Raw genomic sequence first — 26217 nt, 5'->3', positions numbered from 1 at the left:
CACTGCTGCTCTGCCCAGGCCAAGGAAACACTAAAAGGAGAGAACACAGTAACAGAAGACAGACAGGTAAGAGAGAATTAAGATCTGAGTCAATATTGGTACTATTGCTCTGGTAAAGATCTCCAACAAAAGAAGAATTAAATGTATCAGAACTGTTAGGATTTCTAGTTTATATGACTGTCTTCTTTATTCAACTAGCTCAAAGTTGGAAATATAATCACTGCTTAATAAGCACTAGTCAATTAATAAGTAACTTCCTAACCTAATGCTTAGCTGAATGTTGAAATACTACCGTGAAAGTTGGCTGGAACATCAAGCATGTTTGCTAACTTTGTTCCTGAATTAAGAAGAGTATTTAATACTTATTATTAAATTAGAATATTTAATATTTATTTACATGAGCCCAAAATGTACTGTGAAGAAAGAGCTCTTGCCAGGAATAGCCCATACCCCTCCCGCTCATCTATCCCCTACATTCAAGTAGTTAGGAAAGAAACAGTCCATTCATTCACAATGAACACATCACTGCTTACATGAGGAAAAACAAGTAAAACGCTGATCAAACACACAGAACACTGGAATATAGTGCCACAAGGCAGCGACTTTCATCTTTATTGCTCACTGTTATCTCCACACCACCTAGAACTTTGCCTGGCACATAGTAGCTGCTCAAGAAATACTGGCTGCATGAATCATTCCTTAAAGAAATAATTTAGGGCAACTTAAAATCATTTTCAACATTGATATTTTTCTTAAAGCTCTGGAAGAATCCTTTTATACAACATTTTCCCCAACTATTCTTACCAAAGAATACCAAAGAGAGAAAGAATGGAGAAATTCACATTATAAAACTGACTATATTACTCTGAGCCAAAAATAGACAACCTTGGAAAAAAGCTTTCTATAAATGTTTAATATAATTTTATTAGCAGTTATTACATCAAAATTCATTTATAGACTTCAAAGGACTGTCTTAGAAAATTCTAAAACATATATAATTAAGACTTTAATATGGTAGAACTTATTATAACATAGCCTCTAAAGTCAAGAATACTACTGAAAATTAAGTGCGGTTCTAGAAACAACTAGAAATGAACTTTGTGCACATAGTACCACTTAAAATCCCATTAAAATAGAACATATTTCCATGAATGTGATTATCAGTGGCAAACCTCGATTTCCACAACTGACATTAAAAGAATTTCCAATCAAAACACAAGGACAAGGCTTTTATCCAAGACATAGCTATGATAATTCTATAGAGACCCTGAATTCTTAAAAGTACTTGGATATGATTGTATGCTGTGACTCTAGTACAAAGCACATCAACTCTAATGCATAGATTACGACACATGATGACAACAGAATACTAAGGAATGTCGTTTTTGTATCAGAAAATGCTGGGTTTTGCAGTGAAGCGTAAGTGGGTCACTGGTGATCCAGTGAAATTCTACGTCCTCCAGCTTGAGCAGTATTGTAGGAGTCACAAATCTTACACTTCATGCCTAAAATATGGAACTGGACTGTGGATCGTCCATTACAGTCATTGCAGAGAATCTGAAAAGAGATTAATTAAAATTAAGGAGTTTTTTTTTTACTTTTCAAAATTTAAATAAAAGAAACAAATTTTATGTATTTTACATACAGTGTGAAGAACATGATATGTACTACCCTACCCCTCCCTCCCTCGGTCCATCCTCCCTTCTTATTTTTCTTTTAATTTTTATAATGATATACTTTGTTTTCTTTATAATCACAAGTTTAACCCCAAATTAAATATTTTAAACCATATAGACATAGTGGCACTGTCTAATCACACAATCTCTTGAAATTACTTTAAAGATGTCTATATATATATTTATATATAGTCTAAACAGCTCCATAAATAGAAATACATTTTTTCAATAAAAACTCTAAGAAGTTATTAAGGTAGCTCTGAATTTCAAAAATGAAAATAAATATTTGAGCAATGAAAACTTATTTTAAAATTGTTCCCAAATAACATAAATAACACGAGCAAGAAAATTAACCCAGGCATAATCAGATCACCACCAGCTACAACTCAAAATTATTTCATTATTTTTAAGATTTATTTATTTATTTGAAAGGCAGACTTACAGAGAGAGAGAGAAGGAGAGACAGAGAGAAAGAGATGATCTATCCGCTGGTTCACTCCTCAAATGGCCACAACTACTAGGGTTGGGTCTGGCCAAAGCCAGGAGCCAGGAGCCAGGAGCCAGGAGCCAGGAGCTTCATCAAAGTCTCTCACAAAAGTGCAGGGGCTCAAGCACTTGAGCCATCTCCTGATGCTTTCCCAAGCACATTCACAGGAAGCTGGACTGGAAATCGAGCAGCCAGGACTTGAACCAGCACCCAAATGGGACACTGGCACTGTGGGCCAAGGCTTAACCGCTATGCCACAGTGCCAGCCCCAATTTCATTATTTTTCAATGACACTTAAAATTTATCTTAGTTAGTAAAACAAAAGCTTTTACAATTATATAATATTTTTGCTCATTTTTTAGGTTTAGTATATGAAGTTCCTAGTCTCCTATGCCTCAAGAATGAATTAAGGATGAAAAGGAGTAGTTCCTAAAATTGAGGAGACAGAGACAGAGATACTTGGATCATCCTTAAAATGATATTAAGATGCTATTTAGGAATTAATCTCTTCTAGTACTAAGTGAGATCTTGAAAAATGTAAAGCACATTAACCTGAAAACAGATCAATACATTAGCAACTGAACAAAGAATAAGCTTTACAATAGTCATACCAGGATAAGAAAAAAAATGTCCAAATTTGCTCTAAATTATAATTGAGAAAACAAATCTTTTAACAATATAATCTAAATGCAGAAAGTAGACTGGTGGCTGTCTAGGCCTGGGGAACTGGGGGATGATTGCTAATGGGTATGGGATTTTTTTGGGGGGATAATGAAAATATTCTATGAATATATAAAAGGCAATATACTATGAATATATAAGAAGCACTAAATTGTATACTTTAAAGGAATGAGCTAGATGGTATGTGAATCACATCTTAACAAAGCTATAATTTCAAAAAATTATTCACATGGATCTTAGCTCACTTCAGCCTCCAGTGAAAAATCACAAGATTATTGGTTTGTATTCCAAAGTGATCTTTCACTGACCTTACTAACAATTCAGTTATCCACGTGAATTATGAGATACCCAACAATGCAATTACCCACATAAATTATGAGATACTCCAGTGTGACTAAAACAAAAAATATTTTTTAAATAAAGATTTATTTATTTATTTGAATGGCAGAGATACAGAGAGAGAAGAGGGGAGGGGGTGAGAGAGAGAAAGAAAGAGAGGAAGAGAGGGGGAGAAGGAGAGAGGGAAAGAGAGATCTTCCATCCGCTGGTTCATTCCCCAAATGGCTGCAACAGCCGGGACTGGGTCAGGGTGAAGCCAAGAGCCAGGAGCCTCTTCCAGGTCTCCCACATGCAGGAGCCCAAGCACTTGAGCTGTTTTTCTGCTTGTCCCAGGAGCATTAGCAAGGAGCTGGATCTGAAGTGGAACAACTGGGACTCAAACTGGCGTCCATATGGGATGCTGGCACTGAAGGCGGCAGCTTAACCCTCTAATAAGCCACAGCACTGGCTCCATTTCTTTTAATAAAAATGTATTTATTTACTTGAAAGGTAGATGTACAGAGAGAGAAGGAGAGAAGGAAAAGTTTTACTGCCTTTGCTATGTGGTTTCTATCCTTGTGTACAGAAGTAGTTGAGGATCTTCAGAAATTTGTACATTCAAAAATTACTGAAGAATCAGAAAGCTATCTAGCTTTCTCATTCTGATCTATACTTGTTACTACGCTGAAACCACACAGCAGCACATCTCAATTAATGAAAAAAGATGATCATTCTCCAAAAGGCAAAAGACACAGAAACACTTTTTACACTTTAGGTTGTAAGCTAATTAAGACCAAATAAAGTCTAAGATAGAATAAAAATGATAGTAAACATTAAAAACCTAAAAGTAAACTACAATCAGCAAACATGTTCTCCTGAAACAGAATTCAAGATAATAAAAGTAAAGCATCAGACCAGTGATCTACCTCTAGCCAGTGACTAACTGACAAATAATGTGTAAATAATTCAGAATGAAGATTCTGTCTGCCATCTAGTGTTGGGAAAAAAACCGCACTGACTTTCTTTCTGGTCTGAGCGCAGTTAAAATTTAAAGATCCCTGTGTTGTTCCCATTAATCATCACATTGACATCTAGTATTTTTTAGACAAATTTGAGCGAAGGGGCAAAAGTAAACAATGTCAACAAGGAATCCGCCAAGTTTTCGCCATTTACTCCACTCACATCCACAGTCATGTTCTGATACTCAGAGGGCATTGGAGTCTGTGCCACCTCATCATCCAGCTGCCTCCAGTACCTGGTCATATCTAAAGCAGAGTGCATACACAATGGGCATCGGTAGCCTCTAGAAGAGAGAAAGGTTATTTTCCAGACATCAGATGGAGAGTACCTCACCTCAAGATGATGCAAATAAGCCACCCAAAACAAGGCATTATTCTACACTGCAAGATAATCTCTTAGGAACTTTCGCATTATGAGAGCTTTAAATTAAATTCCTTTTCTTGTGGTTTTTTTTTTTTTTTTTTTTTTTTTTGACAGGCAGAGTGGACAGTGAGAGAGAGAGAGACAGAGAGAAAGGTCTTCCTTTGCCGTTGGTTCACTCTCCAATGGCCGCCGCGGCTGGTGCGCTGCAGCCGGCGCACCGCGCTGATCCAATGGCAGGAGCCAGGTGCTTCTCCTGGTCTCCCATGGGGTGCAGGGCCCAAGCACTTGGGCCATCCTCCACTGCACTCCCTGGCCACAGCAGAGAGCTGGCCTGGAAGAGGGGCAACCGGGACAGAATCCGGCGCCCCGAGTGGGACTAGAACCCTAGTGAGCCGTGGCGCCGGCCTCTTGTGGTATTTTTTAAACCTAGTCTTTTTACGCAGGTCTCTAAAATGGAGAGAAATTAGTCCATATTCTTTATAGATCATACCACAAAAAGACTACTCCTTAGCTAAACAACCTCAATTTCTTAATACATTCTTCTAAAGAAGATCCTTAAAAATTATTCAGATATCATATCCTTTCTAAAAATTTTTGAAAAAGCTCCCCTCTATCTTACATTGAAATTTCTGCTCATCAATTTGCAGGCCTAAATTAACTGACACAGTCGCCTCTTTCCTAACTACTAGCCTCAGTTTTAAATAACCTCTTTAGTAACCTTTTCTGCAGTTCATTGTAACAGACCAATATAACGACCTAACAAAATTCTGAGCAACATTCCCCAGCATTTTTCCAATGTCATGACTGGCACAGACTGTGCTCCTTGGTGAGGACTGCCAGAAAACAGGTACCGATCTCAAATTGCAGAATATAAGGTATAATAGAAACACAAGAACAAAGGTATACTCAATACCCCCTAGACAAGATGCTTTGTCGAGTTTAACACTACTTATCTACCCTACCAATCTGAACGCAAACCCAACACAGCATAAGTAACAGCAATGTTTGCCCACCTCTTCACCCCTACCAAAAAAAAGATACACTATTACAATTTTTAAAAATTCCATCAAATACTCACTCTTTCAACATTTCTTCATAACACGTTCTGAAAGAAAATATAACATTATTTTAGTAAGACAAAAACTATATCCACTATTCTCAAATTTTTTTGAGAGGAAAAAAGTTATTTTACCTATGTAAGAGATGTCCACACGGCAAGACGTGAGCCACAACACGGGACGTGTGAATGTCCTGTTGAGGAAAACAATGGTAGTGCTGGTATGAAGACAACCCAGACACCTAGACTTTAAATTCAAGGCGGGAGGCATCCAAAGTCAAAGATGTTTCCTCTTACCTCCAAACATATTGGGCAATTCTGCCGGGAAACATTTTCAATACACTGTTTAAAAAAGAACTCACATTACCGAAAGCTCACCCAGATAAAAAAGCTACATTTTCATATGGCATATCACAGCAGTATTAACAATAACAGTAATATCAACTTATTAACTAACATTAATACACCCTTGGAGTTGCTATTTTTTTATGTTTTTTTTAATTTTATTTAATGAATATAAATTTCCAGTGTACAGCTTATAGATTACAATGGCTTCCCTCTCCCATAACTTCCCTCCCACCCGCAACCCTCCCCTCTCCCGCTTCCTGTCCCCTTCCATTTGCATCAAGATTCCTTTTCAATTCTCTTTATATACAGAATATCAATTTAGTATAAAGATTTCAGCAGTTTGCACCCACATAGAAACACAAAGTGAAACATACTGTTTGAGTACTAGTTATAGCATTAAATCACAATGTACAGCACATTAAGGACAGAGATCCCACATGAGGAGCAACTGCACAGTGGCTCCTGTTGTTGACCCAACAAATTGACACTCTAGTTTATGGCGCCAGTAACTACCCTAGGCTCTCGTCATGAGTTGCCAAGGCTATGGAAGCCTTCCAAGTGTGCCGACTCTGATTATATTTAGACAAGGTCATAAAAGACAGAGTGAGGATAGTAACCAATGATCCTAAGAGTGGCATTTACCAGGTTTGAACAATTATACAGCATTAAGTGGGGAAGAGGACCATCAGTACACACAGGTTGGGAGTAGAGCCATTGGTGGTAGAGGTTATGATTACAAAGGAATGAGGCCCAAGTGCGCTAGACAGGGTCTAGATCAAAGGACAGAGTCATTATTAGAGGAGCTAAGAAAGGTGCTAAGCTACAATTAAGTTTTCTGACTGAGAGGCAAACAGAACCTGACAGAAGGGGCTTGATAATAATCTGGTGGGCTTTAGGCCTTGTAAATTAAGAGGCCCAGACCTATCTATCTCTTCACATGGGGTATATCCTAAGGGAGGTGTGAACCTCCTAGGGGAAGGCTCTCTGTTGACTTTCATTACTTGGCTGGCCTGGGAGGAGAGCTGGCCAGGTAAAGGCAGGGGCATCTCTAACAAGAAATTTACAGTTCTGCCTGCAATGTTGCTGACCCTACTTGACCATACCCTCAGCTGCAGTGGCTGATCTGAGTTGCTATTTTTTTTAACAGTTTTTTTAGTTTCTTTACAATTTCAGGTTTGGCACATTACCTGAAAGAATAAATGTTAATTATTCAGGTTACCTTCATTTTCTCATAAGGAAACTAACTCAGGGGGTCAATATACTTCCCAAAGATCCAAACATAATAAGGTCTGGAGTCTTTCTTTCCTATACAGTGTTTTATTCCAAAGCCATTATCCTAAATTAGTAGGCGGAATTACTTAATAATAGCATGCCATCTGTTAAGTCCAGTTATAACTTAGATGGAATCAGCAAAATTATTACTCCATTTTACAGATGAGGTATTTGAGGCCCAAAGAAGCAAAATAACTTCCAAAGCTACACATTAGTTAAGAGGTAGAATATAGTTGAGAGAAAACCCTTACAAACAGTAAATTTAATGACCTGGATTATAAACCCAGATCTGCTGTTCACAAACCTTTAAAATTTTAGACAAACTACCACTTCTTAGGTCTTATTTATAAAGCAAACCTAATGTATACTTCATTTGATTTTAAACTACACTTCACATAAACACACACACACACTTCAACATCTCCAGGGGACTGGCACTGTGGCATACATGGTTAAGCCAACGCCTGCCATGCAAGCACGCCAGCGAAGCCAGTTCATGTCCCGGCTGCTCCCACTTCCAATCCAGCTTCTTGCTAATGGCCTGGGAAAGCAGCAGTGCTTGGCCCCTTGCTACCTATGTGGGAGATCCAGAAGCTGCTCCTGGCTCCTCGCTCCTGGCTTCAGCTTGGCTCAGCCTTGGCTTTGTGGCCATTTTGGGGAGTACAACCAACAAGCAGAAGATCTCTTCCATCCACCCACCCCCAGTAACTCTGCTTTTCAAATGAATAATTAATCTTTTAAAAAAAAATTATCCCTTTGCTGCATCAAATAAAATTTGTAAAAAAACAAAACAAAACAAAAAAAACCTTTCCACAATCATGACATATCTGATAATCAAAGGCATCTTTTGAGTGAGCATTCAATGACTTCGTTACGTAGGTGCCTGTGCACACACACTACACATTCTAGAAACCAAAAGAACACCACTGAATATAACTGCTAAGAAGTTATTGACTACTGGCTATCTAGGGTAGTATATCTTGTTGTCACCCCCAAATTCTACTTTATAAAACCAAGTGCAATCTTTTATTTCCAATAATTAAAAATCTATTGTTCAAGTACCTGAAGCTGAAATCTTATAGCACCATTCCTCTCTGCTAATACATCATTATATCCTATACATTCATTGTCCACTTCAATTTTCACCACTCTACTATTTAGGGCAGGATTTCTGCAATAGCCCCTTATCCTTCTCTTCTGTTGAACCTGATAACAGTGCTAAGGAAGCAACTGCATATACTCTTCTTTCCAATCAATCTCTCTCTCTGAACACCACACAATGTCGTTACTTACTGTTCTCCCTCATCCAGACTTTCCGACACTTGTAGGATATCATTTCCACCTCACTCTAACTACACTGATCTCCCACTCTCGAAATTCGTATGGTTGCAAACTCAGTACTACACATCTAGTACTTCATTAGATTGCTCGGGGTTTTTTTTTCTGTTTTAAAGGTAGCATACCAATGTTAAGAATCTATAAACCAACATAGAAGTCATCAATACGGCTGGCACTGTGGCATAGCAGGTAAAACTTCCGCCTGCAATGCTGGCATCCCGTGTGGGCACCAGCTTGTAAACCAGCTGCTCAACTTCCAATACAGCTCCCCACTAATGTGCCTGGGAAAGCAGCAGAAGGTGGCCTGAGTTCTTAAGCCCCTACTACCCACGTGGGAAACCTGCTCAGTCCCAATTGTTGCAGTCATTTGAGGAGTGAACCAACAGATGGAAGATCTCTCTTCCCTCTCTTTCTGTAACTGACTTTAAAAAAAAAAAATCATCAACATTCTGCTAATAACATAAGCATTCTTACCCTACAGCGAAGAAAGGAACCATAAGTCAGACTTTCAGAGGCATGTATCTTAGAGCATCTACATCTTAATACTGTCTTTTTAGAAAGCAATAATCATAGCTGCAAGTAGAAATATTCCAAATCATACTAGAATTTAAGTTGCTTTTCCAAAGCACATGAAAACCTTGGACAGCGTACTGGGTTAAGCCCTCTGCCTGTGGCACTGGCAAACCAAATGGTGGCTGATTCGAATCCCAGCTGCTCCTATTCCAATCCAGCTCTCTGCTATGGCCTAGGAAAGCAGTGGAATATGGCCCAAGTACGTGGGCCCCTGCACCCATGTGGTAGATCCAGAAGAAGCTCCTGGCTCCTGGCTTCATATCAGTCCAGCTCCAGCTGTTTCAGTCATTTGGGGAGAGAACCAGAGGATGGAAGACCTTTTTCTATGTCTCTCCCTCTCCCTGTGTGTAACTCTACCTCTCAGATAAACAAAATAAATAAAATCTTTAAAAAAAAAAAAAACCTTAGGGGTTGGCACCATAGCTCACTTGTTAATCCTCTGCCTTGCAGCGCCGGCATCCCACATGGGCACCAGGTTCTAGTCCTGGTTGCTCCTCTTCCAGTCCAGCTCTCTGCTGTGGCTCAGGAGGGTAGTGGAGGATGGCCAAATGCTTGAGCCCCTGCACCCACATGGGAGACCAGGAGGAAGCACCTGGCTCCTGGCTTCGGATTGGCGCAGCGTGCCGGCTATGGCAGCCATTTGGGGAGTGAACCAACGGAAGGAAGACCTTTCTCTGTCTCTCTTCCTCTCACTGTCTATAACTCTACCTGCCAAATAATAATTAAAAAAAAACTTAAAAATTATGCAAACAGAATTAAATACCTTATGCTTTCCTTGAAGATTCATGGCTAGGCATAAATTACATTTCAAACAGTGGAAAAAGTCTTCCTTTGGGCCAATCCTAATAAAAGACATGAAATACAAAAGATTAGTTACTTGTACTACAGTGATAGTCTGTCATTATATAATACATACGTTTAGTTCTCATTATAAACAAAATCCAAACCATACAGGCATATATAAGATAAACCCCCATATCCCCAACATCCATCTCCAAATAGAACCACTGTAAACAGAATGTATCTACTGGGCTGGCGCTGTGGTGTGGTGGGTAAAGCCCCAGTCTGCAGCGTCAGCATCCCATATGGGTGCTAGTTCTAGTCCCCGCTGCTCCACTTCCAATCCAGCTTTGTTATGGCACTGCTCCACTTCCAATCCAGCTTTGTTATGGCCTAAGAGAGCAGAAGATGGCCCAAGTCCTTGGGTGCCTGCAACCATGTAGGAGACCCATAAGAAGCTCCTGGCTCCTGGCTTCAGATGGGCCCAGCTCTGGCCATTGAGGGCATCTGGGGAGTGAATCAGCAGATGGAAGACCCCACCCCATTCTGTTTCTCTCTGCCTAATAAAAAAATTAAAAAAGAAAAAGAATGGTATCCACTAAGGCTTTTTTTTTTTTTTTAACAAAATTACATACCTTAACATACAGAGACACACACTTTGGGTTTTATTTCTTACATGAATGAATTCTTTCTATATAAGCTATTTTGCAGCTTTTTTTCACTTTACAACATGTCTGTCTATACCAAACCACTTAATTCTTCTTAATAGCTACATAGTATTACATGGTATGAAGGTATCAAGATTTTTTAAAACTTCCCTTATTGAGGCCGGCGCCATGGCTCAATAGGCTAATCCTCCACCTGTGGCGCCGGCACACCGGGTTCTAGTCCCAGTTGCCCCTCTTCCAGGCCAGCTCTCTGCTATGGCCCGGGAGTGCAGTGGAGGATGGCCCAAGACCTTGGGCCCTGCACCCGCATGGGAGACCAGGAGAAGAACCTGGCTCCTGGCTTCGGATCAGCACGATGTGCCGGCCGCAGCGCGCCGGCCGTGGCAGCCATTGGAGGGGTGAACCAACAGCGAAAGGAAGACCTTTCTCTCTCTCTCTCTCTCACTGTCCACTCTGTCAAAAAATTAAAAAAAAAAAACTTCCCTTATTGATATAATTTATAATCTTTAGCTGCTACAATGACAAAATAAATATTTTTGTCCAGACATCACTCAGACCACATGTGGATTATTTTCACAATATTCCTGAAAATGAAAGCACTGAGTAAGAGGTACTGCATCATTAATTGTGATTCTGCCAAACCGACTTTCAAACAACGCCAATTTACACTCCCACCAACACTGCATGACAGCAACCATGCTCCCCACACTCCAGCCAACACTGGTCACTGTAATCTGCATTTCTCAAATTATGAAAAGGAATATATTTCAGTGCTTATGGATTTTTTTTTTTCTATGAGTTGTCTGATGATATGCTTTGCCATTTTTTTTTTAATATTTATCTTTCACTGACTTAAAGGTCTTTATAGTTCTCCTACATACACAACTAACAATTACAGATTTTCTCTTCTTCTTTTAAAGTTATTTATTTGAAAGGCAGACTTAAGAGAGGGAGAGAGGAGAGACGGACAGAAATCTTCCATCTGCTGGTCCACTCCCCAAATGACTCCAGGGCGGGGCCTGGCCAAAGCCAAGAACCAGGAGCTTCATCCGGGTCTCTACATGGGTGACAGGGGTCCAAGTACTTGATTAGAAGCAGAGCAGCCAAGACTTAAACTGGCACTGGGATGTTGGCATTGCAGGGCAGCAGTTTAACCTGCTGCACCACATGTCTGTCCCTGGCTTTTCATTCTTAAATCTACTTCAATCCATTAGATATGTGTTACATATGGTAAAAAGGAGATTTACTAGTTGTCCCTAAGTGTCTATTCTCTGCTTCTTCTATAGCATATTTAGCTAGGCACTAAGCAACTGAGAACTGTCTTCAACAAAGACTATTTCCTAGACTCTCTGGAGGTTGTGATCAGAAAAGAAAAATAACAGTCTGTGTTGTTACCTTACAAGGAAAGAGTATAGAGCCAGCATCGTGCACAGTGAGTTAAGCTGTGGTCTGCAATGCCAGCATCCCATATGAGCACCAGTTCCAGTACTGGCTGCTTTGCTTCCAATCCAGCTCCCTGCAAATGTGCCTGGGAAAGCAGCAGCAGATACCCCAATTGCTTGGGCACCAGCCACCCACATGGGTGACCCAGAGTTTCTAGCTCTTGGCTCTGGCCTGGCCCACCCCCAACTGTTGTAGCCATTTGGGGAGTAAACTACCAAATGATAACTCTTTCTGTCACCCTGCCTTTCAAATAAATAAAACAAATCTTAAAAAAAAAAAAAAAAAAAAAAGAAGGAAAAGAAAAGGTATGTTCTCCCTTCATGAATCTGCCTCCTTCCCACTGGCCAGAAGACAGCACTGAAGCAGCTTACACTACATAGACAAAGAAATACCAACAGCCTGGAATCCTGTGTAACTACACTTTTCCATGAGAAATAAACATCTATCTTTCTTAAGTCATAATTAGTTCACTTTCTGCCACAAGATGCTAAAACATATTATAATGAATCCACAGGGTTTTAAGACTCTACTTGTATTTCCCAAATGGAAAATAAATTATCTCAATAATAGCCTTTCCTCAATTTAAAATGCCACTTGTTGTAAATTCATGTGTATAATAAATATGTCTATATATACATATACACTGCATCTTTTCCCACTTACCTATCTGTCTACTCCTGCACAAAGAGCAAACCACTTGACTTACTACGGCTCCACAATGTGTTGATATGTGAAAAGGCAATGCCCTCTGTTGTCCTTCCTTTAAAAAATGTGCTTAGCTACTGTGAATTTTCTCTTACAGGTGAATGTTGCAGCCTGTCACAGGCCACAGGTCAAATCCTGCAGGGAGACTTCCACTACTGCCCAAGATAGACAGAGATCAGATCTACCCTCCCATCTGAACAACAAAATCCATGGAAAAACAGTTCCACTGAACATCAAGCAACAAGGAGCAGTGGTAAATACAGAGACACAAAACAAACTAAGTGAGCCCAACAAGGGCTCCGGTTTAGTGCCTCAAGTTTTCAGGCCAGAACAGGAGAGAGCAACTAATGTGAAGCCAGGTAGACTTCAAGACTGAAATCATGAGCTGAGAGTTTTAGGAACCTGGACAGCTTGAGTTCGTAGGTCACAAACCCAGAGAGTATAGATGCACAAGGAGGAGCCCCTTGAGTATTTAGGGTTGCGCAACACAAGGCTGTGAAAAAACTACTCATGGCCAGGGAAAGAAGCACCTTAAGGAACTAGAAGGAACACTGCCAGTCACTCATGGCCAGACGGAGTAACTCATAATTCAAGAGCACTGGGCAGAATACTCAGGAACGTGAGGACCAGGCACCTGCAGATCCACCTCATAAACTACAAAGGCAAGTCCCAGAGAGCTCAAGCTATTTCAAATCTTACCATATCTGAAAATAAAACTATAAAGATTTACAGAGATACCAAAGTATCCAGCACACAACAAGGTAAAAATCAGGATGTCTGGTATCCAATCAACAATGACCAGAAATACAAAGGGGCAGAAAAACAAGCCCTGGAAAGGGAAGAATAATCAATCAGCACCTATCCAGAACTCTGTTAGAATTACGAGGGAAGGGCATTCAAATAGCCATAGCTACATTCTGCATGTTCAAGGAGTTAAGATAGAAATATAAAACATTTTTTTCCCTTTTGGACTTCTTTTTTTTTTTTTTTTTTTTTTTTTTTTTTTTTTTTTTTTTTTTTTTTTTTTTTCCAATTTATTTGACAGATAGAGTTAGACAGTGAGAGAGAGAGACAGAGAGAAAGGTCTTCCTTCCGTTAGTTCACCCCCCAAATAGCCGCTATGGCCAGAGCTACCCCTATCCAAAGCCAGGAGCCAGGTGTTTCCTCCTGGTCTCCCAAGCGGGCACAGGCGCCCAAGCACTTGGGCCATCCTCCACTGCTTTCCTGGGCCATAGCAGAGAGCTGGACTGGAAGAGGAGCAATCGGGACTAGAACCTGGCGCCCATGTGGGATGCTGGCGCCGCAGGCAGAGGACTAACCAAGAGAGCCATGGCGCCAGCCCCTATATAAGACATTTTTAAAAGTCCCAAATCAAACTTCTGGAGATAAAAACCACAGTCTTAAATGAAAAACTACACTGTTACAATTAATGGTAAGGTAGATACTGCTAAAGCAAAGATCAGCCAACTTGAAGGCATTGTAATAGGAACTATCCAAAGTGAAATGAAGAAAAAAAAATTTTTTAAATGAACTGAAGGGCTGGCACTGCAGCACAACAAGTTAAGCTGGCACCTGAGGTGCCAGCATCCCATATGGCCACTGGTTCAAGTTCTAGGCTGCTCCACTTCCAATTTAGCTCTCTGCTAATGCACCTGGGAAAGCAACAGAAGATGGCCCAAGTCCCTGAGACCTAGCACTCACATGGAAATCCAGATGAAGCTCCTGGCTCCTGGCTTTGGCCTGACCCAGACCTCACCATTGAGGCTATTTGAGGAGTCAAACAGTAGATGGAAGATCTCTCTCTCTCTCTAACTGCCTCTCCATCTCTCTGTAACTCTTTCAAATAAATAAATCTTAAAAAATATAAATAAACGGGCCAGCGCCGTGGCTTAACAGGCTAATCCTCTGCCTTGCGGCGCCGGCACACCGGGTTCTAGTCCTGGTTGGGGCGCCAGATTCTGTCCCAGTTGCTCCTCTTCCAGGCCAGCTCTCTGCTATGGCCCGGGAAGGCAGTGGAGGATGGCCCAAGTGCTTGGGCCCTGCACCCGCATGGGAGACCAGGAGAAGCACCTGGCTCCTGGCTTTGGATCAGCACAATGCGCCGGCCGCAGCGGCCATTGGAGGGTGAACCAACGGCAAAAAGGAAGACCGTTCTCTCTGTCTCTCTCTCTCACTGTCCACTCTGCCTGTCAAAAATATATATACGTATATTTATATATATAAATAAACACAGCATGAGTAAGCTAGTAAACAACTTCAAGCAACTACTATACATGTAACTGAAGATCCCAAGGGCAGAAGGCAGAAAGAGAGGGCAGTCAGAAAACACAGCTGAAGTTGTAAAGTAATGGCCAAAAATTTCAAGTAATTGATGAAAACTGTAACTCCAGATTGAAGAAGCTCAATAAACCCTAAGCACAGTCAACATGAAAAAAAAAAAAAAAAAAAAAAAAAAAACGATACTACAGAACATCATAGTCAAACTATTTGTTCAAAATCAGGGATAAAAGAATAATGTTAAAAGTAGCAAGAGCAAAAGGTATGTATAGAGAAAGAAAGCTAAGGACCACTTCAGATTCCTCACTGGAAACAATATACAGTAGATCAACACCTTTAAAGTACTGAAAGAAAAAAAAGCTGTCAGGCTAGAATTCTACATCCAGAAAAAAATAATTTTCAAACACAAAAGAAAAATAAGGAGGGTTCAAACATATAAAAGTGAAAATGACTTGTTATAGGAGACGAGCACAGGAAAAAACGTGGAAAAATTCCTTAGCGGGACCAGCGCTGTGGCATAGCGGGTAAAGCCGCTGCCTGCAGTGCCAGCATCCTATATGGGCGCCAGTTCGAATCCCTGTTGCTCCACTTCCAATCCAGCTCTCTGCAATGGCCTGGAAAAGCAGTACAAGATGGCCCAAATCCTTGGGCCCCTGCACCCACGTGGGAGACCTAGAAGAAGCTCCTAGCTCCTGGCTTTGAAACAGTGCAGCTCCGGCCATTGCGGCCAACTGGGGAGTGAACCAGAGGATGGGAAGACCTCTCTCTGCCTCTCCTTTTCTCCCTCTGTGTAACTCTGACTTTCAAGTAAATAAATAAATCATTAAAAAAAAAAAAAAATCCTTAGAAATATGGGTTTACGCAAAGAACTAAAGAGCACTAAAATGTTAACTGCATGAGTAAGTAAACATTATTTAAAACTATTTCAAAGATAATTGACTCTTCTTAACAAAAACAGTTGATTTGGTTTTGGTACTGTGGTCAGCTAGCACTGACATACACGCTCTGCAGCAGTGTTTCCCGATCTTAACCTCAACGCACAGGAGCAAATGTCTCTACATTGTGATAGGTACCCTCAGACTTCCTCCCTCCCTATACACATACACACTCACACTCCAAATAAGAGCCCAAACTCCACAGAGAAAGACTTATCCTTACTGTGTATGACACACTCAGACCTCTTTTATTCTATCTTCTTTTGTGGTAGTAATGACACAAAATTCAGTTCAACTTAAAACACAATTCTATAAATACTATTAACTCCTGCCTTCAACCTAAGTCTCTACTTCTCCCTGCAATGCCTCTCCATTCTTTCACTGCCTCCTCTTAGGCTTAGTTATTTATTTACATCCCAGCTCACCTCAACCTATTTTTTTTTTTAAGGGAAAGGGTTTATTGAGGGGAAACCCAATAGACCGGAGGAAGGGGCGAAGAAGGAAAAGAGGGAGAAGGAAAGCATAAGAAAGAGACCAAAAGAGTAAAAGAGATCAAGAGAGTGAGCGAGAGAGAGGGAGAGAGAGATCAAGAGAACCACGTGTTCAGGAACAGGTCCTTTTAAAACTTTTCCAGGGAGTGGGCAGGCAAGTAGGAGCAGCAAATCCCATTAGGATGGGGGTGGAGCTGACACCAGTGGTTGGGCCATGGTGGTGGGGGCTAGAGCCTAGGATATACTTCAACCTATTTAACTTCGACTTACCACCATTATAATTTTACTCAACTCTCCCTACAAAGGACAGCTCCAACCCCTACAATCAAACACCACAGCTGAGACTGCTCCTTAAGTCCATTTTTCCAGGAACAACACAAACTTCAGGACAAGAATTATGCTTTCTGATCAATGCCATGTGACACATAGCACAGAACTGTCTGATGCTTATTTAATAACTTATAGAAATCTGAAAACAGGATCCAACCCTTAGGTTAAAGTATCATTTTATTAATGGTTATTTTATTTCTCCATTCAATTACAAGTTTTTTAACTTTATAAATTTTAAAAGGTGTGTTCATTTAAAACATGCAGAACACAGAGAAGCATGAATAAAGACAACATACAAAACCTTCAATCATGCATGATTCCACCACTAATGTGCCAATTATTGCTAATATTTTGGTATATATGATATATTGGCTGGACTTCTGTCAATCATTTCCCCAATCCCTAAACATTATTCTAGTCATAATTTAATAGGGCTCCCAAATCCAACAATTCTCCAAAACATACTGGTTGCTTCCAACTTTTCACTAAATACTACAATAAATATTCTGCTCATAATTATTGGTACACATCTTTATTCTTGGAGATAATCTAAAAATGGGATTGCTTCTTCAAAATGTTCAAACATTGTTTTTTAAATTAGAACACAAGGGGGCCGGCGCTGTGGCTCGCTAGGCTAATCCTCCGCCTGCGGCGTCGGCATCCCATATGGGCGCCGGGTTCTAGTTCCGGTCATTTGGGGGATGAACCAACAGAAAGAAGACCTTTCTCTCTGTCTCTCTCTCTCTCTGTCTAACTCTGCCTGTCAAAAAAAAAAAAAATTAGAACACAAGAATTACTTCTATATAATACTGCTTTATAACAAACAATTTAATAACAATGGGGAAGTATTTTTTATTTAAGGAATTTATTAATATATTAGATTCTGAGGGTCACTGCAAATGCAAGATAATTACAACACAATTCTCATGTTAATACAAAGAGAACAGGTTAAATATAGTTCTTAGAAACAATTCTAAGACTATAATGATACTTCCTTCTTCCCCCGTTTTTTTTTTTAATTCATTCTAGCACATTCCAATGAGATTATATATAGTCACTACTAAAAAGTTAAGATCAAATATTTGCTCCTGATGAAAAGAAAAATGACTCCTGTCTCTGGGGTACATTGCTCTGAGAAACGTTGCCACAGTTGAAAGATAACCTACAACAATAATGAAGCTATTTTAAAATGTCAAGTAAGGAATAACACAATATTAAACTCTGTGCAAAACACTGACTTGCTCACAGTGACTAACGATGAGCTGCAACTTTTCAAACCTATACCTCCAAATCACAGTCAGGGACAACCCAGGAGAACAGATAAGAACCAAGAGTAGAAGAAATGAAAGTAAGAAAGCCATGCCAAGCAGCCCTGCTCATCCTTGCCTTGCAGACGTTCAGTATTCTAAAACTAATGATGAAGTTCATAATACACTAAAAGCAACTGCAAAATAAGCATTTCAAATATTACTGAACAATGAAAACAGACATAACGCCTCTTAAAATACCTAAAGTGACCATAATCTTTGGTTTAATGCCTGAGTCACATAATTTTATGACAGCCAATAATATGAAAATTTCTTATTCTATACTTTAGATACTTAGAACACGAAATGAGTTCTATGAGCAAAAAATTAGAAAACCAACATTCTAGATTTACATTGCAGTATTAGCAAGTCTGAAGTTCTAATAAAGGATGTAGATTAAATTCAGCATTCACCAAACCTAGATGACTGCAAAAGTCTTTTCATACAACATCCATCCTATGCTAGAGTCCAGTCTCTCTTATACTTCACTGTACTCTAAAGATTAATATTTTACGGCATTTATTCTTTCTTAGAGATCTTCAGAAGAAGAGCTATTTTGTAAAAGAATATACTGATTCTATTTTGCAGTTATCATATGGGTTCCTTGAAGCCTTTTATAAATTTGATACATAATGGGATCTCAAGAATCTCGTTTTTCCTTTATCTTAAGGCATTTTAATATTCAGTATCCTAAGAACTTTCTCATAGTAATTATTAGTTGTTCCCAACTCTCCTGACAAAAAACACTAACACAAGAAGCATGTGGGAAAACCTCAAAAGGTGAACCAACATGGAATAAATCATTATGCATCAGCCTTCAATTTTCTTTCTGTATTGCTCAAACTATTACATCATCTTTCATGAAGGTTATTAAAGTGCCCAGCTATAATCCTCTTTATAACTTTTTAAGTTTTCCTTTCGTAAATTAAGAAGTCAGAACTTTTAATTTCTTTGCTAGCAAACATGATGGCAAACAGAAAAACACTGACAGAAAAATTTAGACACGGCAGGAGATAAATGCAGAGACAGGTAGCAACACTCTAGTCAGGAGTTCTCCACCTAGGCACAACTGACATTTTGGACCAGCTAATTCTCTGTGGCAGGGGGACTGTCTTCTTCACTATAGGGTTCTTGGCAGCATCCTTGGCTTCTATCCAGTCGATGCCATGGTACTGCCCCCATCCCCTGGCTGTGACAAAAGTATCTCCAAGTACTTCCAAGTATCTGCTAGGGGCAAAAACATCCCCAGTTGAGAACCACTGCTCTGGACTCTAAGGCTGAAATGAAATTGATCTTATAAGCAATTTAAAAAATTACAGTTTGTAGAAGACGATATCCTAGTTAAACAGTTCTCATTCAAGAAACGGAATGCCTAGTGGTTAAGATGCCACTTGGGATGCTCAAATTCCAGACTAGCTCATGTTTCAGCTCTGCTTCCAATTCCAGCTTCCTGTTATACACTCCCTGGGAGGCACAAGATGATGGGAAAAAGCTTGCGGCTTAGAATTTATACCCAGGAAAGATGTCATTCAAAAGTCAAGGTAAAATAAGGACACGTTTAAAAAGACAAAAACTCAGAGAATTTGTCACCAGCAGAGTCTCACTGAAAACATTAAAGAGAATTCTTCAAACAAAAGGGAAATAACCTCAAAGATGAAAGTGGAGACTCAGAAAAGAAACAGGGCAACAGATATAGCAAATAAATGACAATAGCATGTAAACCCTGTCGGTGTTTAAGGTCTTTGTTAACCCTCCGCCTTGTGGCACCAGCATCCCATATGGGTGCCCAGTTCTAGTCCCAGTTGCTCCTCTTCCAGTCCAGCTCTCTGCTGTGGCCCAGGAGGAGAGTGGAGGATGGCCCAAGTGCTTGGTCCCTACATCTGCATGGGAGACCAGGAAAAAGCATCTGGCTCCGGGCTTTGGATCGGCGCAGCACCGGCCATAGTGGCCATTTGGGGAGTGAACCATCGGAAGGAAGACCTTTCTCTCTGTCTCTCTCTCACTGTCTATAACTCTGTCAAAAAGTTAAAAAAAAAAAAAGATAGAAAGAAATATTATATAACAACAAATGGATCAATTACCGAGGGAAAATACATAACAGTCTAAGTATATGGGCAACTAACAGCATAGGCTTAAAACAGATAAAAATTGGCTCGCGTTTGGCCTAATAGTTAAGATGCCAATAGGATGCCTGCATCTAACAAGTGCCTGAGTTCAAATCCTAACTCTGGCTCTCAATTTCAGTTTCTTGTTAATGCTGATCCTGGGAGGCAGCAGGTGAGACAGCTCAAGTAGTTGGGTCCCTGCCACCCACAAAAGAAAACTGGATTGAGTTCCTTTTTCCCAGTCCAGCTCTAGCTATTGTAGGAGTTTGGGAAGTAAACACAAGCAGATGGGAGCTTTCTCTGCCTGTCTCTCAAAACAAACAAACAAACAAACAAACAAAAAAACATATAAGACAAGATGTAAATAGAGCATATAATGAATCATTCCATTTGTAAAAAGTTCATAAAGTCAGCACAGTGGTTACATTTAGCGGACTGTATTAACTTAAGAGGGACATAAAGAAGGTGCTGTGAATATTTCTTGGTGGTGGTTACAGAATGTGAATACTTTGTTGGAATTCACAAAATTGTCTACCTTTAATTTATGTATCATTTGGTATGTTTGTTATCTTCCCTACAAACAACAATATATCAAAGAAAAGCAAGAAAGTGATTTAAAATACTCAAGACAATGGCCATCTCCAGTGCAACAAGATGTGGAGGTGGAAGACCGTGATACTGAGGATCCTCATCCTGTGTAGTCTACACTCATGTGTGTGTTTGTGTTGTAGTTTGTAACAAAAAGTTTAAAAAGTAAAAACAGGGGCAGGCATTATGGTGTAGCAGGTTAAGCCTCCACCTGCAATGCCAGTATCCCATATGGGCACCAGTTCCAGACCAGCTGTTACACTTCCAACCAAGCTTCCTGCTAATGTGCCTGGGAAAGCAGCAGGAGATGGCCCAAGTGCTTGGGTCCCCACACCAACTTGGAAGACCAGGAAGAAGCTCTGGATTCCTGGCTTCAGCATGGCCCAGTCCCAACCATTCAGGGAATGAACCAGCAGATGAAGATCTCTCTGTCTCTCCCTCTCTCTATAATTCTGCCTTTCAAAAAAACTAAAAAAAAAAAAAAAACAAACTTAGAAAAAAAGTAAAAACAATTTTTTAAATACAAGAAAACTTATATAACTGGAATATAAAGGAAAAATATTTTTGCACAGCTGTACAATGTGCTTATATTTTATACTACATGTTTATTACAAGTCAAAAAGCTAAAACTTTAAAGATTATACAGTTAAAGTTATAGTAAGCTGATTAATTTACTGTTTTTATATAAACTTAGTGTAGCCTAAGCATATTGTGTTGATAGTCCAATGTTCTAGGCCTCCCCACTCACTGACTCACCCAGAGCAACTAGTCCTGCAAGCTCCATTCATAGTTAAGTGCCCTCTATTTTACATCCTATTTTTATTGTTTCCCATGTTCAGATACACAAATACTTACCATTGTGTTACAACTGCTCACAGTATTCAGTACAGCATCACACTGCACATGTTTGCAGCCTAGGAGTTAACAGGCTGTATCACACAGCCTAGGAGTATAGTAGGCTATACCATGTAAGTACACTCAGCGATGTTTGCACAACAAAATCACCTAACAGAAAGTTTCTGAAAATGTATCCCCATCACTTGTTTAAAATATTTATTTATTTATTTGAAAGGCAGAGATACAGAAAGAGAAGGGGAGAGACAGAGAGGAGAGAGAGAAATAGATCTTCCATTTGCTGGTTCATTCCCCAAATGGCCACAATGGCCAGGCCGAAGCCAGGAGCTGCTTCTGGGTCTCCCATGTGGGTTTTCCACTGCTTTTCCAGATGCATTAGCAGAGAGCTGGATAGGAAGTGGAGCAGCTGAGACTTGAACCTGAACCCATATAGGATACTGGCATCACAGGCAGAGGCTTAACCTTCAGTCTGGCCCATATCCCTGTCATTAATCAACACATGACACCATCCTGTATGGCTCCCATGCCTATGTATATTAATAAACCTTGATGGTTTTTCTCCTGCTAACCTGTATGTCTTCAGTTTATTTTCCAGACTTGACTATGAAACCTTTTAGAGGCAAAGTTTGAACTTCTCAAAGATACAGGTAGTACACTTGTAAATGAGTAGATTGTAGGTTATTTTATCTTTACTCTCTCTATTCTCCTGTTTTCTCACTTTCATAAAACCAATAAGTATATTCTGTTAATTTTTAAAAACTCTTTTTATAAGGAAAAATTTAGCCCAACTTTCTAGCCCAGTTGCCTATAAAACACTTCATAAAAATATCCTAAAGCTAACTTTAAATAAGTTTTGCAGAAAAGAGACATGAAGGGACCAGCGCTGTTTAATGGCAGGTTAAGCCACAGCCTGCAGTGCCAGCATCCCTTATATGGGCTCCACTTCTGATCCAGCTCCCTGCTCGTGTGCTAGAAAAACAGCAGATGGCAGCCCTGGTATTTGGGCCCCTGCAACCACGAGGGAGACCTGGATGAAGCTCCTGGCTCCTAGCTTCAGTCTGGCCCAGTCCTGGCCATTTGGAGAGTGAACCAATGTTCGGAAAACATCTCTCTCTCGCTGCCTCTCCCTCTCTCTTTGTAACCCTTACTTTCAAATAAATAAATAAATCTCTAAATTTTAAAAAAAGAGGCATGAAGACACTTTTTAGAATAATATAACACACATATACATAACTGTCAATATATGATAAACTAGACACTTAATACATTTTATCAGATTTAAGCTATATTCTCATAAAGTTGATTTTAAAAATTGTTATTGCCGGCCGGCGCTGAGGCTCAACAGGCTAATCCTCCGCCTTGCGGCGCCGGCACACCGGGTTCTAGTCCCGGTCGGGGCACCGGATTCTGTCCCGGTTGCCCCTCTTCCAGGCCAGCTCTCTGCTGTGGCCCGGGAAGGCAGTGGAGGATGGCCCAAGTCCTTGGGCCCTGCACCCCATGGGAGACCAGGAGAAGCACCTGGCTCCTGCCTTGGGATAAACGCGGTGCGCCGGCCGCAGAGCACCGGCCGTGGCGGCCATTGGAGGGTGAACCAACGGCAAAAGGAAGACCTTTCTGTCTCTCTCTCTCACTGTCCACTCTGCCTGTCAAAAATAAAAAAAAAATAAAAAATTGTTATTGCCCAGAAACATTAGAGGTAGTTAGAAAAGAACATTTTACACACAGTACCTACAAATTCCACAGTTTTCACAATGATATTGCTTCTTATCTTTGTCAAACAAGTGGCATATATTGCAATAATATTCTCCAAACAATGTACTACACTCTTCACAAGTCTGCTGGGCCTAAAAAAGACACAAGAAATTAAAAACTGGAATAAACTTACTGAGATATTTTTAATGACTATTTGAATGTCCAGGGTTTATGTTGATGTACATGCAGTTTTATTTATTTTACACATTTTAAAACATCTAAATCAAAGATAATTATCCAAGAGTTATAGTATTACTTGCAAAAATTTTGATTAAATTTTCAAAGCACTTCAATAAAAGATTTTACAAAATAGAAATAAGTCATGAAAATCTTACATGTTGAATCTTTTCACAGTTTATACACTGCACTTCCTTTACTTTAAATCGATCTAGTTGATGATCTTCATTGTTATCATGACACAGGCGGCAAGTATAAAGCTTGTCACAGCAAGGTGCCTGACCCCAGGAGAGAAAAAAAAAGAGATATAAGCAGAGAGAGAAAACAAGTTTGCTGTGCCAAAAGAAAATTTCTTTTTCTTCCTCCTCCTGCTGGAAAAAGGTCAAAGGTTACCAGAAATGGAATAGGTGCTAATGTTTCACTGTTTCTTAGCCTATTTTAACTACTTCCTTCAACATACATATATATCCATATGAAGTTAAACATAACCTTAAAACACAAGAATTAAGAAGTTTGGGAATCTCTAGACTTAGAAACAAATCCCAGAAAACACTAATTTCATTCTTAGCTTAAATGGCAAATGGACAACCTCTTCCTAGACATTTCCAGATAAATTTACTTAACATACTCAACCTTATACATAAATAATTATATTATTTCATTAGTGTATATTAATCTGCAACTATAGATCTAACATTGAAGAGGATGCAACAAATGTTAAGGGATAGCTATTGTTTTCAAAAATGCCAGAGACTGCCACCAAAATACATACTCTCCTTCTACAGAGGCACATGATCGCCCACCTCTGTCACAACTGGATCAACATAAAGGGTCGTATGCCCGAAAACATGGCAAGATAACACAACGAAAAAATTTGGCCCTGGAGTGATCACATGGAACAAAGGCTTACTGCCAATCTGGATCCCTCACCTTGGAATTAAGTGAGAAGAAACAAACTGTTTTTTAAACCATGTTACCGTTCTGTCTTTTCATTAGAGCCATGGAACCTTGCCCTAACTAGTATACCAAGAGTCCAAGCCAGTGAGCTAACCCACTACTTTCTAGCACACAAACCTTGCAAAATCACTCATTTCTGAAGGCTTCCTATGCCATGACTTACCGTAATAGCTTATTCTTAAGATTTTAACACCTGACTGGCTTTTCCTCTCTCCACCACTACTCTGGTCCTGAATCTCAGTGATCCAAATCCAAAATGACAATCCTTCAATACCCCAAACCTCAATTCCTTGGCCTTCTCACTTCCAATTGCCTTGTCCTCCAACCCTCCTCATGTGCCTGCTGTCACTCTAACACTGTAAAACAATGGTCTCAAAAAGTCTAGGTCTCAGGACCAATTTACACTCATTTTTAAAAATGACCGAAGATCCAAAAGAGCTTCAGTTTATGTGGATTCTATACTGATGTACACTATAGCACAAATTAAAACAGTAATAGGTAAAGTTTCCACACACAACACCAGCATCCCATACAGGAGACCCTGCTGAAGCTCCTTGCTTCAGCCTGGCCCAGTGCTGACCACTGCAGCCATGTGGGAAGTGAACCAGCAGAAGGAAGAGTCTCTCTCTCTGTCTCTCTAACTCTGACTTAAAAATAAATAAATCTTAAAAAAAAAAAAAAAGCTAATTTGTTAAATATTACTTTTTAAAAAAATTAAATCTATTACATATAATATAAATAAAACTTAATGAATAAGGCTAGCATTGTGGTACAGTAGGTTAAACCACCATCTACAACACCAGCAATCCATATCAAGAGTGCTAGTTGACGGCGCCGCTGCTCACTAGGCTAATCCTCCGCCTGCGGCACCAGCACACGGGTTCTAGTCCCGGTTGGGGCACCAGATTATGTCCCGGTTGCTCCTCTTCCAGGCTAGCTCTCTGCTGTGGCCCGAGAGTGCAGTGGAGGATGGCCCAAGTGCTTGGGCCCTGCACCCGCAAGGGAGACCAGGAGAAGCACCTGGCTTCTGCCTTCGGATCAGCGGCCATTGGAGGGTGAACCAACGGAAAAGGAAGACCTTTCTCTCTGTCTCTGTCTCTCTCTCTCACACTGTCGACTCTGCCTGTCAAAAAAAAAAAAAAAAAGAGTGCTAGTCGAGTCCCAGCTGCTCTGCTTCCAATGGATCTCCCTGCTACTGTACCTGGGAAAGCAACAGAAGATGGCTTAAATGCTTGGGCCCCTACTACTCACACAGGAGACCTAAATGGAGCTCCTGACTCCTGGCTTTGGCCTGGCCCAGCTATTGTGGCCATTTGGAGAGTAAACCAGTAGATGGAAGAGCTAGCTCTTTCTTTCTCTCTTTCTCTACCTTTCAAATAAACTGAATCTTTAAAAAAAAAAAAAAAAAAAAAAAAACCTTAATGAAAAGCAACCACTTTCCCCCAGAATAGCTGGATGTTCATATCTGCTTCTACATTCAGTTGTGGTTGAAGCATATGAAGAATTCTGGCCTCACATAAATACATAACTGGAAAAGGAAAGGAGTATTTTAAAAGCCTGTACACGATCAGCCCTTAAGGCATTATGGTCTGGCTGAAAAGCCTGTGAGAACATTCAGGCATGGAAAGCCAAGACACTGTAGCAAAAAGGGTCCTACATGAAGGACCTCTGTGGGGAGACCCCAGTGGAAAGAAGTGGTCATCAAAGAAGGATG

The 26217-nt window shown here is 40.1% G+C and overlaps 1 protein-coding gene across 2 annotated transcripts in view; it reads right to left on the bottom strand.

Moving 5' to 3' along the window:
• Positions 1–431: 431 nt before the first annotated feature.
• The window catches only part of RCHY1 (ring finger and CHY zinc finger domain containing 1), a 31720-nt gene continuing 5934 nt past the window's right edge, over positions 432–26217 (bottom strand). Inside the window, exons 2-9 of one of the 2 annotated variants that reach the window (XM_062198667.1) lie at positions 23705–23824; positions 23346–23461; positions 9897–9975; positions 5900–5944; positions 5738–5796; positions 5624–5650; positions 4345–4465; positions 436–1557 (exon numbers count right to left, since the gene is read on the bottom strand). In XM_062198667.1, the coding sequence (XP_062054651.1) occupies positions 1429–1557; positions 4345–4465; positions 5624–5650; positions 5738–5796; positions 5900–5944; positions 9897–9975; positions 23346–23461; positions 23705–23824 (696 nt within the window). In that variant the 3' untranslated portion in view covers positions 436–1428. Of the gene's footprint in view, positions 1558–4344; positions 4466–5623; positions 5651–5737; positions 5797–5899; positions 5945–9896; positions 9976–23345; positions 23462–23704; positions 23825–26217 lie in introns of both variants that reach the window. The other variant, XM_062198668.1, reaches the window with a different exon arrangement.

This window comes from Lepus europaeus, chromosome 8, assembly GCF_033115175.1.
Source record: "Lepus europaeus isolate LE1 chromosome 8, mLepTim1.pri, whole genome shotgun sequence".
NCBI classification, from domain to species: Eukaryota; Metazoa; Chordata; class Mammalia; order Lagomorpha; family Leporidae; genus Lepus; species Lepus europaeus.
The sequence above is the reverse complement of the archived record's forward strand: the minus strand, read 5'-3'. Positions and strand labels throughout refer to the sequence as shown.